General features: G+C 36.4%; 1 protein-coding gene across 4 annotated transcripts in view; it reads right to left on the bottom strand.

The window, feature by feature from the left end:
* Window positions 1–6,528: 6,528 nt before the first annotated feature.
* HERPUD2 (HERPUD family member 2) overlaps window positions 6,529–15,790 on the bottom strand; it is a 41,725-nt gene continuing 32,463 nt past the window's right edge. For 3 of the 4 annotated variants that reach the window (XM_053553427.1, XM_053553429.1, XM_053553425.1), the window contains 4 exons: window positions 12,332–12,454; window positions 8,906–9,229; window positions 7,889–8,006; window positions 6,529–7,402 (listed from right to left, as the gene is read on the bottom strand). In XM_053553427.1, coding sequence (XP_053409402.1) covers window positions 7,241–7,402; window positions 7,889–8,006; window positions 8,906–9,229; window positions 12,332–12,454 — 727 coding nt within the window. In that variant the 3' untranslated portion in view covers window positions 6,529–7,240. The remainder of the gene's footprint in view (window positions 7,403–7,888; window positions 8,007–8,905; window positions 9,230–12,331; window positions 12,455–15,790) is intronic. The other variant, XM_053553428.1, reaches the window with a different exon arrangement.

Raw genomic sequence — 15,790 nt, 5'->3', positions numbered from 1 at the left:
CTCTCTCCCCTTCATCTTGGGTTGTAGTTGGGTTATAGCTTTCAAATGGAAGGGTGCATGCTTATAAATTGGTTTCATAGTAGGGTAGTACATTGGATACTTTTTCATAGGAAGTGTGGATGCTTATAAATCGGTTTCATTGTAGGCTGAGTATACTGGATACTTTCTCTTCCATTCTTGAGATATTTTGCTAAGCAGAATATGTTCCAGCTCCATCCATGTAAACATGAGAGGTAAAGTCTCCATCTTTCTTTAAGGCTGCAGAATATTCCATGGTGTACATATACCACAATTTATTAATCCATTTGTGGGTCAATGGGCACTTGGGCTTCTTCCATGACTTAGCAATTATGAATTGGGCTGCAATAAACATTCTGGTGCAAATATCTTTGTTATAAAGTGATTTTTGGTCTTCTGGAGTCATATACCTAGTAGAGGAATTGTAGGATCGAATGGCAGGTCTATTTTTAGATCCCTAAGTATTCTCCAAACATCTTTCCACAAGGAACACATTAGTTTGCATTCCCACCAGCAGTGTAGAAGTGTTCCCTTTTCTCCACATCCATGCCAACATCTCTGGTTTTGGGATTTTGTGATATGGGCTAATCTTACTGGAGTTAGATGATATCTCAAAATAGTTTTGGTTTGCATTTATATGATGATTAAGGATGATGAGCATTTTTTCATATCTCTGTAGGCCATGCACCTGTTTTCTGCAGAGACGTTTCTCTTCAAGTCCCTGCCCAGCCTGCGATGGGATCACTTGTTCTTTTCTTGCTTATACATTTGAGTTCTCTGTGGATTCTGGTTATTAAACCTTTGTTGGAGACATAACCTACAAATATCTTCTCCCATTCTGAGGGCTGTCTGCTTGCTTTACTTGCTGTGTTCTTGGCCTTGCAGAAGCTTTTTAGTTTGATCAAGTCCCAGTAGTGTATTTTTGAAGCTGCTTCAATTGCCCTGGGGGTCCTCATAAAATATTCTCCCAGGCCAATTCCTTCAAGAGTTTTCCCTGCACTTTCTTTTAGTATTTTTATAGTTTCATGTCTTAAGTTTAAATCTTTAATCCACTGAGAGTCTATCTTAGTTAATGATGAAAGGTGTAGGTCCAGTTTCAGTCTTCTACAGGTCACCAGGCAGTTCACCCAGCACCATTTGTTAAATAGGGAATCTTTTCCCCCACTGAATGTTTTTAATTGGCTTGTCAAAGATCAAATGACGGTAAGTAGCTGGGTCCATCTCTTGGTTCTCTATTCTGTTCCATACATCTACCTCTCTGTTTTTGTGCCAGTACCATGCTGTTTTGATCACTATCAATTTATAGTATAATCTGAGGTCTGGTAAGTGATTCCTCCTGATTTTGTTTTTATTTCTGAGTAATGTCTTGGCTAATCAAGGTTTTTTCTGATTCCATATAACATGAAGTATTATTTTTTTGAGGTCTTTAAATTATGACAGTGGTGCTTTACTAGGGATTGCATTAAAATTGTATATTGCTTTGGGTAGTATGGACATTTTAACAATGTTGATTCTTCCCAGCCATGAGCATGGTATGTTTTTCCATTACATAAAATTTTAAAAATTAGACTGGTGTGGTTGCACATGGCTGTAGTCCCAGCTACTGAGGAAGATGAGGTTGGTGGATCACTTGAGCCTGGGAGTTTAAGGCTTTAGTGATGATTGTAACTGCACTCCAGCCTGGGCAAGAGCAAGACCTTGTCTACAAAACATAAAGGAAATAAAGGAAAGAACAAAAGAGAAAGAAAGAAGGAAAGTTCATGAGAAATATGATAATGTATATCCAAAAGTTGGACAAACTTAAAAATTCAGAGTTGACCCTATTTTGAAAAGCAGCTCTGATAGTTGGTTTTTCCATCTATAGAAGTGAAATGGTAATGATACCTAACTCCTAGGGCTACTGTGAGGATTAAAAAAGTTAATACCTACAAAGCACTTAGAACAAACAGTACAAATTTGGTAAGTGTGATCTATCATTAATAACATTTCTTAGTGATCTTGACCCAAAAATAACCGGGGGGTGGGGGGGGCTTCAGAGACAGCTTTTGATTTATAAAAGAAAATGTCACATTTCTTGTCCTTTTGAATAGTACACTCCACCCCTGTGGTTTCCCCTTAGTGAACGTACAACACACACACACATACACACCATCTTTATGTGTTTACTAAATTTAGCTCCTCTTCGACCTGCTTCAACCCTGACTTAGCTTCCTGGGCCATTCAGGTAGGGCCATGGGCAGCCTTTCCGAGCTTCACAGACAGCTCAAAATACCTCAGCAAGTTGTATATTCTTGGTAAACTGAAACTTTTATCATTACGAAATATTCCTAAAGAATATTCATATATTCATAAAGAATGCTTCTAACCTGAAAGTCTACTTTGTGTGCTAAATATACAAACTTCCTTTTGGTTAATTATTTGCATGATAGGTCTTTTTCCATCCTTTTCAACTTTCCAACCTTTGAGTATCCTTATACATAGTTAAAGGTGTATTCTTTTTAAGTCTCAGAGAATTAGGTTTTGTTCTTTATCCAGGTTGGCAATATTGACTTTAAATTGGAATATTTGTTCCATGTAAACTTAATGTACATGTTGATGGATTTGTTTGTTTTCAGTTTGTTCCCATCTGTTCTGTGCTTTTTCTTTTTCTTGCCTTCTTTTGGATTATTTTTTTTTTCATATTCCCCTTTTATTGTCTTAATAGTTTTAGATTATTTTAGAAAGTATCATAGCAATTAAAGCATACACAAATGCCTTATTAATTTTTCATGTAAATCAGTGCCTTAACCATTTCCGTTTCCAAGGCAATTCAAGGACTTCAGAATATTTTAATTCTATTTATCTCCCTCTAAACTTAGATGGCTTTTTTTTTGTCATGTATTTCAGTTTTTTATATATTTAAGACCCCGTAAAGTATAAAATTGTTTTATATAGTCAAGATTCATTTAAGTTTATAAACTCCTTTCTGCACCTTTAGCTGTGATCTAAGATCATTTTCTACTTAAGATCATTTAGTGCTTCATTACTTTGGGTACTTTTCAGTAGTGGTAAATCTTGTTTTCAATTGTATGAAAGTATCTTTTTAAGATATTTTTGTTAGATAGTCTTCTAGATTGCCTATTGTTTTCTTTAAACCCTCTGAAATATCATCCATTGACTTCTGTTATTACTTTTGCTGAGAAATCTTATTGTTACTCTTTTGAAAATAATTTACATTTTCCTCTGGCTACTTTTAAAATTTGTCTTTATTTTTCGGCAGTTTTACTGAAGCAAACACAGCACACTAGGTGTGATTTTCTTTGTAATTTATCCTGTTTAGAGGTCAATAGCATTTCTTACTTGTGTAGCTTGACGTTTTCCATCAATTTGGGAAAAATCCTTAGCCATTAACTCTTCAAATATTATGTCTGCCCTATTTGCCCCAGCAAGAGTCTGGATATCCTGTGATCTTTTGGTTCACTCTATCGTGCCATCTGCTGATCTCTTAAATTCAATGACATTATTCTTCAATTCCAAAATATCGTTTCTTAATATAGTTTCCAGTTCTCTGAAATTTCTCTATCTTGTTATTTATTCCTTGAACATTTTAATTTATAGTTATTGTCAGGTCACTGTCAGATAATGCTAAATATTTGAATTTCCTGCAGGTCTTTTCTTTTTTGCTTTCTCATTTTAGTCAAATTTTGCATTCCTAGTTTTTTTTTTTTAAACAGACTTTGAATATCATAGAGAAATTTTGAGAAATTTGGATGATGTTCTTTTCCATCAGTGGGAATTTTTGCTCTGGCTACTAGAATTGAGGCTGGGCTTCTGTCTTGTAAGAACAGGACCATTTCTAGTTCACCTTTACTTAAAAAGTAGCCCTTTTTGGTCCCAATAGCAAGCCTGGACTTGGATCCTGAGCTGTAATTTTCATTCCCAATGAGTCTTCTAAAAATTCTGTCTTCTCAGCCACTGCTCTTGAATTAACATGTCCCATAAGGTAAAAACAGTGGCAAATTCAGGTTTCATCTCACTGGCATAGTTAACTCTTGCTTTCTTGATAACTGATGCCTTAATAGATATGAATATTTTGGCTTTCTAGTTTTCTCACCAGAAGGATTGGTGCAGAACAAGCTCATCAATCACCCTTTGCTCAAGACTAAACTCCCTGCATGTCTTATTTGCATAAATTTTTTTTGAGTTCAAGTGTAGGGTAGAATAGAGTAGGTCCAAATCTGTTTTCTTCCTTACTGTGTGACATTAGGCAAGCAGTTATTTAACCTCATTAAGTCCTAGTGTCCTCATCAGGAAACAGAAGTAACCTGTGGTACCTACCTTGAGTTCCTTTAAGAATTCTTCAAAAGTCGTAAAAAATTCTTTTAAATTCTTTAAAATCACATTTAGCAAACTTCCAGGAATATAGCAAATGTTCAAACATTAGTAGCAACTTTTAAAGCATAATTAATAATTTCTCATCATCTAATTAGAAAAGAAGGCACTAACAGCAGCTTAGCTTTACTCTTACATACCCTTTGCGAGGGCTGGTAACTGGGAAAGACCCTCCGTGGGTCTTACCTTCTCCCACTTGCTCTACCTATGGCTTTGGAATATTGGGTGAAATGGCTTCCTGCACCATGGAAATACTTCAGACAGGTATTGGGATACTCATTTTGGAAAGCAGTTCAATTGGAGGAAGAGTGAGAATTCACCAGTAGGATCAAGGTAGTACGCTTTGGCTAGAAGACTCATGAAATTGGTACCCTAGACTAGGGCATCCAGGGTTTATCCACTAAATATAATAGGGGTCTTTCTCTTTAGGCCCCAGCCAATAGCTGGGAAGCAGGGACCCGCTCATTTCCTCCAGTGGAGTGTCCCTGACAATGCTTAACCACTCTGTGACTTCTCCTCTCTCTACACACCCACCTCCCCACCCCAACAGAAATAAGACTGATCAGTCTCATATGTCTGCATTCTTCTCTTTCCACCCTGCTATTGCTTTAGGAACCATGAAATATTTCTGCCAGCTTTGACTATTTATTTAGCTCTCAGATTAAAACCCAGACCCTCCATCCCTCTGGATGTAATGATTGCACCATCCCTGGAACTAGCCATCCCTAATCGTGGACCCAAACAGTATTCAAATGTACCATCTGCCCATTCTTGTTTTTTTCTGTTATAAACGATACAATGAACATGTTGAAAGCTAAATCTAAAAACATGCATATCTTTTCAGACTTATGCTGGTTGAAAAGGCTATGAGCTCATTCAGGATTGAACTAAATGCCAGGCATTCTCCAAACTCATAGCACTTACATACTGTGGATGAGACAAATAGGTAAATAAATGTAAATGCCAGCGGTGTAAAACCCAAAGAAGTAAATTGTGCTTCCAGGGAAAAGCCCACCTAAGGAACTGGCAATTACATTCAGGGATGAGTGATTAGTGTTAATGAGGTAAAGAAGAAAGGAACTGTTTATGTTCTGAGCAAAAAGAAGAGCAATTTTAAAAATCTTGGAAGGAGAGAGTGCTGGAATTAGAAGAGCAGCCTAACTAAAACAGAAGTGTGAAGGGGGAGCTCAGACTGACAGGAGGCCAGAGCTCTACCTTTCAGGACTTTGTAAGCCATGTTCAATTTGTCTTATCTTTATTCTAAAACAATAGGATGACACCGAATGATTCTGTGCACATTCAAAAATATTGATGCTTGCTGGGAAGGTTATATATTACTTTAACTTCCCCTACAGCTTCACCAACACTGTGTACATCATCTTACCAATTTGATAGTTTTAACTACTACATACTTTTTTTCACAGCTTTATTGCCTATTTCCTATTGGAATACTTTTTCTAAATTTTTACTGGACTGAACCTAAGACTTCATTTATTATCTTTAATATATTTTTCTCCTATTGTTTGCCTTTAAATTATATATGTCAAAATATTACATATATGCAATCTTTTCTTTTGGGATCCTGACATAAAGGTATTTTCTCACACCAATGTTACAGAAGCATTTGGCTGTATTTTCTCTTAGTACTTCATGGTTTGATTGTTCAGATTCAATGTCTTAACTGACAACCAAAAATAAAAACCTAACTTTACTTTTCAAAAAGCTAACCAGCTACCCTTGAACTGTCACCTTTATCACTATAAGTAAACAAGGTAGAGAATTCATGAATCTTCTGCTCTATTCTGTTAACTAATCATATATGTCTGTGCCAGTACCATACTTGTAATTCTGTAATTCATTTCATGTGAGATAAGGATCTCCCTTCTACATTTGTTTGATTTTTGTTAGCTACCCAGTAGCTACCTCGTCCTTTCTTATGAAATACTAAAATGACTTTCACAAGGATTTGACAATAATCTACCAACATTTCAGATTACTTAATAACTCGGAAAGTCCATTTGGAATGGAAAGGGGCACAAAATGACTTCAGCAATGCTTCGAAACTACTGAAAATTCCATAGATTTTCACACATAAAGGGTACATTATTGACAAGTTTAAGAAATATCCCATTAAGACTGTTTACCATAATTGACTTTTTATTGAAAAAAATTACAGGGAGCAATTTCCAGCATATCTTATTTTATAAAAGTATTGCCTGTATCAAACATTTTTGTCACTGTTGATTCCACTGAAGAGCTGCCTTTTTTTCTTGAAGGTATTAGTTCCAATTGATGGGATACATGCCCTTAAAGTAGAAAGTTTCCATTTACTTTTTCTAATGTCAAAATTAAGATTACTGAGAAGTTTATTGCTTTATGGCTGGGCAAGATGCTACTAGCACATTTTCGGTAAATAAGATTCTTTATTAAAAACTCTGAGTTCATTCTGTTTTAAAACTTTCAGGATAGTTCACAGAAAATAGATAGATTTATTCAAATTACATATTAAGGGTTAGGCTACTAGCTATAGACATTTATATGTGAAGCAGCTCTTTAAAGAAATAAAATGTACAAATAGTCCTGTCTTGGTTTACTATACATAATTGAAATGAATAACACCTGGAAGACCAATAGTTATGCTATGTTCTGTTAGGATCTTAAAAAAAAAAAAATCACACATTTAGCAGTCCATTTGTGCTTAAAATATTCATATGCATGAGAAGCTTAAAGAAAAAAACCTCTGTACATGATAATCAAAAGAAAGTTATAAATTTTTTTGAAATTGCACTGTTATTTAAAACCATTTTCCTAAAGTCAGACCCTTCTTTATAGCTGGCACAGTTTTTGAGGTCTAATTGGCAACCTGGGGAGGCCCCTCTGGTATTAGTGAAGTGAAGAAGGTGGTGATGAAAGACCAAGCTGAAGCCATTAATCCAGGCCTTTGAATTGCACTGGCATCTTCACTTGCATCTTCTCCACTCTCATCTTCCAGCCCATCATCCATAAGACGCTCCTTTCAAACAAAACAAAGAAGTATTCCTGTGTCATTTCAACTACTAGTATTAACTCACAATAGCAAAGGAGACGGTTAAGTTCTTCATTAAGTATAACAAAGGAATATGAGCATGTACAAAGGAAGTGGTGCACAGGTGGTCATTAGAAAGCTTTAAGTCCAAAGTCGATAAAACCCTTGATGTTCAAGGTTAAAGGGGATAATTGTCAATATAATACAATATAGTCTTACCATGTGCATAATTTTCTTTTCAGGCTACTTTCAAGGAAAATGTTACTTCCTCCCATTTAATTCTAATACATGACAGATTCAGTATTATATTACAAGTTCTTCCAGATAAAACCACCACAATTTATAAGTTAGCTTTTCTTCTTGTGGCATTTCACAAGTATTTATGGAATATCCAATATTCTTTTATCACGTTAGTCCCACATAGTCCTGAGAAAATATCCATATTTCAAGTCTACAAAAGCCTTAATAACATACCATTTCTTCAAGTTCTACATTGTTTGGGTTTTGTCCATCGTTGTTAACTCTGGCATTATTGTTGGGAGCCTGTTGTTGACCTCCTTCTTGCTGAAAAGGAAACCATCCAGCTTGGTGCCTGTTCAGTAAAATAAAGAGTACAGAAAACAATTGTTTTTATTTATTACATTATAAAACACCTACAAGAGAAAAAATAATTAGAACTTTAATACATTAACAAGTATATACATATGTGTACATATGTATCTATCTCATATTAGGCCAGGGAACAACCCTTTCCAAAGCAATAATAGAGCCCAGGCAGAGCTAGAGGCTGCAATGACCTGTGATCACACCACTGTAACTCCAGCCTGAGCAACAGAGTAAGACCTTGTCTCTTAAAAAAGAAAAAAAAAAAAAAAGAAAGGCAATGACAGCAATACAAAAACAAGTTCAAATCTGTATATCTATCATAGGCTTAACTCCCTCTGTCAAACATTAACACATAAAGGGAGTCCTAAAATATTTTTTGGTATTTTTCAAAAATAAAAGATTCTTGTTTGTCCTTGGGGACAAGTAGACAAGGGAAAATCAGTCTACTTCTGAAACAAATCTGGCCTATCCCTATAGGACATATTATTTGTAATTATAATTTAAAGGGATGTCCTTATGCAGGAGTGAACCACATGCTTCTTCAAGTTCTACGTGACTGATAGAGTATGTTTCACTGAATTAGCAATTTTTTCTCTTTTTTTTTGCAGTTTTTTGCCGGGGCTGGGTTTGAACCCACCACCTCCAGTATATGGGGCCAGTGCCCTACTCCTTTGAGCCACAGGCGCCACCCTGAATTAGCAATTTTTATAAAATACAGTAAACAAAAAATCTGCTTCTAAACAATTCTAATAAACATTCTTGCTTAACAAAACCTGCCCTTGCTTTTGGCATCAGAAACATGCCAGCATTAATACTCCTTCACTGTGCAAACAGTTTTAAAAAGCAGTTAAAAGAAACCACAGAAAGTTAATGAATGTCACTCACAAATACACCAGTAGCATGGCTCCCATTACCATGATAAACCGACTAAAAGAAGAATAGAAGTACACAATGCTAAGGAGAATTGCAGCTCTTGAGAACGTGTACATCCAGTCTAACCAGTCTCGATTGAAGTCTTCCTCATTTAGCACTGGACCTCCCTGTGCATTCATTTGAACATTCTCATTCACAGGTTGGTTTTCTCGGGCCACGAGGTTTGGAGCTGGTGGGGGCTCTTCTCCAGGAACATGTGCCAAATTAAGAGGCTGTGAAGCAGTAGGCTGGGCTGAGTTGGCATTGGATGTGGCCTGAGCTGAAACTGCAGCTTGACTGAAATATCAAATAGATATTAAAAATAAATGTTAAAAAGAAAAAATATTTATCATATTGTATTATATTTTTTAATACTTCCCGGGGAGCCATATGTATTTTTCATAAACCTAATGTGGAACACAGCAATTCCTATACCACATTTCTTAAGTAAGCACAAAGTCCATAAAAAATAAAATAAAATTATACCAAAAAAAAGAAAAAGAAAAGCAGAGCCAAGACAGGTGGTAGAAGCAGCTCAGGAAAGGCTATTCTCTTAGCCTGGTAGTCTCACACGGGGGAGAAGAGGTGGAAGACAAGAGCAGTCAAGGTAACTCACTCTTGGACAAGAATGTTCAAACCTTTTCACTAATGGCCTCTTTTGTTGTTCTACATGGGATGAATACTCAGGCCTCTCCCTCAGACCCATGTTTTGAAATACTTATCTAAAAATGTACATTAATTATCATCCTATGCTTCTATTGTCAATGATAAATGATTTGTATTAATACATCTCAGATAACAACCCTTCAATCCCAATCCTGATTTTTTGGGAAACTCCAACTGGGGGTCCCCAGTCCTTGTCAACTTATGAAATGAACTGTAGTCCTGAAGTTTGTTTATAACTTGATTGCTTAAAAGTCAGAATAAATTTCTAAGTAAAATGATAATATATCTTGGATTTGCTTTAAATTATCCAGAAGAAGGGGAAAGTTGTAGAGTAAGACTGGCATGAACTGATACATGTTGAAGCTGTGTGATGGGTACACAGGGATTCTGGGATTCATTTTACTATTCTATTTCATTGTATGTTTTAATTTTTCTAAAATAAAAAGTTAAACAAGATAGCAAAGAAATATTAAGTACATGTTTCCCAGGCTACAAAATACTCTTTAAGCCAGCACACTAATACCTTGTATACATTTAGGGCTTTTTAGTTTACACCATACTTTGTACCTTGTGGATATTCTGGTATATAGGTGAGTTATTTTATTTTAAGGATGAAAATTTGAGACTCAGAAGTTAGATCATGTATGTAAGATATATGAGTTAGTAACAAGCTACAATAAGCTCCTCGCAGTTCTCATGAGGTTTACAAATAAGGCGAGGAGTGGACAGCAGCCAGCAGAGTACTGAGCACAAAGAAGTCAGCAAGTGACAACCATTCCCACTGCAACATACACAAACAGCCTGCGTGCAGCCAAGGACTTACAAAAGAGAGCATTAGGACAAAGGTTCATAAAGCAGGTTAGATTTATGGAGAAAGGGCTGGAGGAAAGATAATGATATGGGCAAGAGAGCCAGTGAATATTCCAGAGCAGTGTTTTTCAACCTTTTTTTAATCTCATGGCACACTTGAGTTAATCTTCCACAGCACACTTAAATTACATTGATCAAAAAAAAGTAAAAAAAAGAATTTGCTTACTGTACTTTGAACTTCTTTCAAAAATAATTTAATTAGTAGTCTTTAAAAATTTTTGCAGCACACCTAAGATCCTCTCACAGCATGGTGTGTCCCTGCACAATGGTTGAAAATCACTGTTCTAGAGCAGGCGTCCTCAAACTGCGGCCCGTGGGCCACATGAAGCGATGTGATTGTATTTGTTCCCGTTTTGTTTTTTTACTTCAGGATAAGATATGTGCAGTGTGCATGGGAATTTGGTCATAGTTTTTTTTTTTAAACTATAGTCCAGCCCTCCAACGGTCTGAGGGACAGTGAATTGGCCCCCCGTTTAAAAAGTTTGAGGACGCCTGTTCTAGAGGATGGAGAATAAATGACTCAATTATGTGTTAAAAATTTTAACCTGGCAATAGTATGAGGTAACGATGTAAAGAGCCTAAAAGGAGGAAGAATTATTGTAAAGTGGGTTTAAAATGAGAAAAGATCTGGGGGAAATATTGGAAGTAGATACAGGGAAAGGACAGGTCTATTCATGAATTACTGAGTTTGGGAAAAACAGAAATCAGAATCAAAGCCGATTAAGGTTCAGAGCTTTGATGGTAATTAAAAAGAAAGTATTAGTGACAAAGAAGTCAGGAAGGTAAAGGCATTTAAGGGAATGGAGGAATCAAATTTTTAATGTTCTGAATTGGGGGTAAAAGCTAATTTCCCTAGGGAAATCTTTCAAGGGTTAAACGGGGATGCAGGATAAAGCCCAGAAGGTCAGGAATTGGGAGTCTACAACTAAGGCATATAAAGAGATAACACGAAGGCCATACCAAAGGAACAGCCCCAGGACTGATTCCTAACTTCTCTATCAACTAGGAATGCCAAGAGACGCGAGAAGGAAGTACACAAACATACTTTGATGAAGAAGATGAAAGAATCAGAGAAACAAGGAGAGGAGAACAACAAAGGGAAGCTAGTTGATGTTAAATGAATGCAAAAAAGTCCAGAGAGTGAAAGCTGAGAAACCGTACTGAGTGCTACGTCTGCCCCACACAGACCACAATCAAGACTCAGTAAATCCAGCTCTTAGTCTGTAGCTTAGTGGTTGGGGCGCCAGACACATACGCCAAGGCAGCCAGGTTCAAAGCCTGGACCTGCTAAACAACAATAACAATGACAACCAAAAAAAAAAGACTCAGTAAATTCTCAGATACTTAGCCACATCTGAACACTGCTTAAGACAGGGCCTCCCTGGGTGGCACCTGTGGCTCAAGGAGTAAGATGCCAGCCCCATATACCAGAGGTGGTGGGTTCAAACCTGGTCCAGCCAAAAAAAAAAAAGGGCCTCCCTGACATGATTCGGTATATTCCCTTTTTCATTTGACTTCCTAGCTCTTTGTGTAGACTTGCTGCCTTCCAGTGAAACCTTCCTAAATTCTACTCTCTCAAATTTATAAAATGTTATATTAAAGAAAGCATCTGAATAATGATGAATACAATCAGGGGAGAGAGGGAGGAGCCATGAGCAGATTTAGTTGATGGAAACTGGAGGTTAACCAGTTCTTCTGCGAAATAAGTTAAAATAAAGAGACGTCTGTAAATTCCTTCTCATAATAATTTTAAATATTCAATTAAATAGATCAGTAAATGAAATAGAAAATCAACTTATTTAGGAATTTTAAAAAAGCAAATAATATAGTGAGAAACTAAAAAAATAAATCAGAGGAACTTACTATTGCATGTAATACTGATGAGCATACATCTGTTGCCACCACAGCATCTGCAGAGGGCTAAAAGCAGGATATGCTGGAAATCCAGCTGGAATAGCTTGCTCAGGAAACTGGTTGTCTACATTTCTGCAATAGAAAAATAAAGAAATGAAGTCTTTCAATGCTTTTACAAGTTAAAAGCATTTCTCTAAATTTTCATTTCTGAACTACAAGTCAACCATTCACAGAATGTATTTAAAAGTTACTCAAAAGAAAACTACTATTTTCAACATTTTTCAAATAAAACAATATGTCTTATACAAACTGACCCTAGGCCCAAGTATATAGAATAATATTTCATCCCAGTCTAATGGGAAAACAAAACAAGCCACCCACAAAATGTGTAGCAAGCCTGAATATTTATCTTCTCATGTCAACACTTAAGACCAAAAATACTTTCATTTTTAAGTATGTTCTCCTTAAGACAGATTTTGAAGTTATGTTCTCCTTAAGTCCAAAAATAAACTTCATGAAAAAATATTTTAAGGAACAGGGAACTAGCTGAATAATATTTCATATTGGTAATAAAATATTATTCTTAAAAAGTCAGGCATGATGGTGTATCCCTGTAGTTGCAGCTACTCCAGAGATTGAAGCAGGACGATCCCGTGAGCTCAGGAGCTTGAGATCAGCCTGGGTGACACAGTGAGAACCCTTTTCAAAAGAAATGTGTGGAGTTGAGCAAGGTGTCTTTCTGCCTATAATCTTAGCATTCTGGTAGGCCAACGCAGGTGGACTGTTTGAGCTCAGAAGTTCAAGACCAGCCTGAGCAATAAAAAACAGAAAAATTAAGTCATGCATGGTTGTGAGTGCTGTGGTCCCAGCTACTTGGGAAGCTGAGGCAGGAGGATTGCTTGAGCCCAGGAGTTGGAGGTTGCAGTGAGCTAGGCTGATGCCAATGGACTCTACTAAATGCAGCAGCAGCAGAACCTATCTCAAAACAAAAGTGTATATATGTGTCATGTATATAACAGTTAATAGCTGTAAAATAAACAGACATTACAAAAACATTTATAAAAATACCATAAAATATTTTTTAAATAGCCAAGATTAACAGAACATGTTTATGAATACATTGTTGTTGTTTTGAGACAGAATCGTACTCTGTTGCCCGCCCTGGGTACGGTGCCGTGACAGCAGCTCACAGCAATCTCAAACTCTTGGGCTTGAGCAATCCTTTTGCTTCAGCCTCCCAAGTAGCTGGGACTATAGGCACTGGTATGTATACATTCTTAAGGTAGGACATAATTCTATCAATTTAGCGAAAGCTGAGGTTTACATTTAACTGCTCTATTCCTCAGTTTCCTCATTTCTAAAGTAAAACTAATAATAGGATCTTCCTGATAGGAATGTTATTCTGTATTCAATAAATCTTAGCTACTTTTATTTTTACTCTCCCCTACCCATAATTCTGAACATGACTTCAAAATGTGTAATGTGAGATTTGTAAAAATTTGTAGAAATCAAGACAACTACAAGGATAAACATGTAAGTAAATGCAGAATTATTTATAAATTTCCTAATTCTCCTTTCCTCATACTACCTGAATTTTATATTTAACAATAGTTTGTCTGTCCAGAGTGAAATAAGAATAAGATATTCATTAACTATAATTTCATATTCTGAAGACTGTTTACACATATGATTGGTAAAATTGATCACAGAAACCTATTTAGAAGAGCTTAGGCAGGAGGAGGCTAAAGCTTATCAATATATTATTCTTGAACCTCAGTGCTAAGTAAGGCATCCACTCCCCTCCATATTATTTTCTCTGTCTTTGGAAGAGCAATAGAAGCTATATACAGTGGCTCACTTCTTCAAAACATCTTTCATCCTTCTGAGTAACAGCCCTCCCCCCTAATTCTCAAATTACCTCTCAAAATTCAATTAATAAGAAAAAGCAGAGAATCCTCTATTAGAGTTCCTCCCAGCAACCACACCAGGGAGCTGATGCATCTCCGAGAAAATCTGAATATTAACTTGCTGAATCAAGTATTATCAGTAAATGAGGCTGTTATCTAGATATATACTTTAAATTTTATTAGTATTCACAGTAATTGAATAATTGAATAATTCCCATTCCACTGAAAGTCAAGCTCCACCAATCTCTACCAATGGTAACAAATAAAACTTCAACAAGTCTGTTACTTTGAATGTAAAATGGGAAGACTCAATCTTTTCACTGTTTTTAAAAGTGAAGGAAAGAAAAGTCCACTAATAACCACTCTAAAAAATTTCTTTTTGCTTTCCACTACAATAGACAGTCCAGAACATAAGGAGAACATAAGATGATTGCTGAAGGGACCCGGTGCAATAGCTAACGCCTGTAATCCTAGCACTCTGGGAGGCCAAGGCAGATGGATTGCCTGAGCTCATAGGTTCAAGACCAACCTAAGCAAGAGCGAGACCCCATCTCTAAAAATAGCCAGACATTGTGGCAGGGGTCTGTAGTTCCAGCTTACTTGAGAGACTGAGGCAAAAGAATTGCTTGAGTCCAAGAGTTTAAGGTTGCTGTGAGCTGATGCCATGGTACTTTACCAAGGACAACAAAGTGAGACTCTGTCTCAAAAAAAAAAAAAAAAAGATGATTGCTGAAAATACGGGCCAGCTGCTGTGGCTCATGCTTATAATCCCAATGAGGCCAAGGCAGAAAAGATCCCTTGAGACCAGAAGTTGAGACCATCTGGACAAACAGCAGGACTCCATCGCTACAAAAAACTTAAACATTAGCCAGTTGTGTTGCATGTGCCTACAGTCCCCAATATTCAGAAGACTAACACAGGAGACTTGAGCCCAGAAGTTTGAGGCCACAATAGGTTATAATTGTGCCACTGCAGTCCAGAGTGAGACCCTGTCTCAAAAACAAACGAACAAAAAAAAAAAAAAAAAACCTGAAACAAACTAGTGTTATCAAGTTTGATAGCATAACCAAGCACACATAGAATTATTCCACTAACTTCAAAACAAAGTATTTTAACTGTATATCTCTAGTAAGATAAATCCTGAAGACAAAAGAACCACAAAAATTTTAAACCATATTCACTGATCTTACATAAATGTATGAAATAGTATTGCCATTTTAAAACTACAGTGGAACCTTCAATAGTTGACCACCTCCCTACAGCCCTACAGTGACCACCTCAATCAAGTAGATAGCCCAGACACGCACCTCATGTATTTGTTACTACAGTAGGCCTCGTTCCCTTTGTTGACCACCTCCATATGTTGACCATGTTAACAGTCCCTTGTGTGGTCAACTTACAGAGCTTCTACTATATTTAAAAAAATAAACATATACACATATAAAGCTAACAAGCAATTATGCTAATTCACTGGAAATCAAGATTTTGAGCATAAAATATGTATAAGACATTCAAATACATAAATCAAAGAAGATCTGTAAAACTCTTTAATTTTTAAGCT

This window comes from Nycticebus coucang, chromosome 11, assembly GCF_027406575.1.
Source record: "Nycticebus coucang isolate mNycCou1 chromosome 11, mNycCou1.pri, whole genome shotgun sequence".
Classification (NCBI taxonomy): Eukaryota; Metazoa; Chordata; class Mammalia; order Primates; family Lorisidae; genus Nycticebus; species Nycticebus coucang.
The sequence above is the reverse complement of the archived record's forward strand: the minus strand, read 5'-3'. Positions and strand labels throughout refer to the sequence as shown.